A 765-nucleotide genomic window follows, 5' to 3' on the forward strand; every position below is an offset into this window, starting at 1 on the left:
GGCAGAATGCAGCAATAAGCGATTGGATTTGATTGGTATATTTCAAAGTATTAATTAATCATGCTATTGGCTTAAACCAATGCATTTTGTTGAACGCATTCATGACTAAGAAACACACTTAACTTACGAGGAACATGATCATTATCATCTAAAACTATATCAGAAATAGCACAGCTGTTCACACTGGAGGAGCTTGAAACGGAGCTAATGCTTGCGGACCTGCCTCTTGATGTTGCAGCACCAGTAGATGAAACAGTTGATAATGGCGCCATGTATGGCTTTTCGCCGAGAAAGCGTTCCATAACCTAAACAGTTAATATAGCATTAAAGGCAATAATATATATGTTTAGAAACTTAAAAAATGGTCACTCTTCTTTCTTTTATATCATATACTTACTTCAAAATATTGCCATGTCCGCTTATTGTTACCGGACTTTCCGTTGTGATCTTTGACGGCTTTGTATGTTCGTTTCATGGTATTAATTCTAGTGGTGCATTGCTTGCCTGTCACAAAATACCCATTAGCATTCATCACTTCAGCAATTTGATCCCATGCCTTTTTATGGGTAATTTTTCCAGAAGACATGTTTTCCTCCCGCTGTCTATATTCTTCTAACAAGAGCATTATAGCTGCATGAGGCCATCTGAAACCTGGATTGCAAACCAAGTCACAAAAAAGTTGTAACATTCACAAAACGTTACAATAACAAACTATATTTTAAAATTTTCTTACCATCCACCGATGATTCCTCCTCTCCATTTTTT

The 765-nt window shown here is 36.6% G+C and overlaps 1 protein-coding gene across 1 annotated transcript; it reads right to left on the reverse strand.

The window, feature by feature from the left end:
- Positions 1-36: 36 nt before the first annotated feature.
- LOC115235014 lies at positions 37-688 on the reverse strand. The gene is made up of 2 exons (XM_029806537.1): positions 398-688; positions 37-305 (listed from the first exon to the last, which is right to left on the reverse strand). The coding sequence occupies exons 1-2, from the start codon at positions 686-688 to the stop codon at positions 72-74; spliced, it is 525 nt and encodes a 174-aa protein (XP_029662397.1). The 3' UTR covers positions 37-71.
- Positions 689-765: the final 77 nt, after the last annotated feature.

The sequence above is a fragment of the Formica exsecta genome, unplaced genomic scaffold (genome assembly GCF_003651465.1).
Source record: "Formica exsecta isolate Colony F162 unplaced genomic scaffold, ASM365146v1 C16337996, whole genome shotgun sequence".
NCBI classification, from domain to species: Eukaryota; Metazoa; Arthropoda; class Insecta; order Hymenoptera; family Formicidae; genus Formica; species Formica exsecta.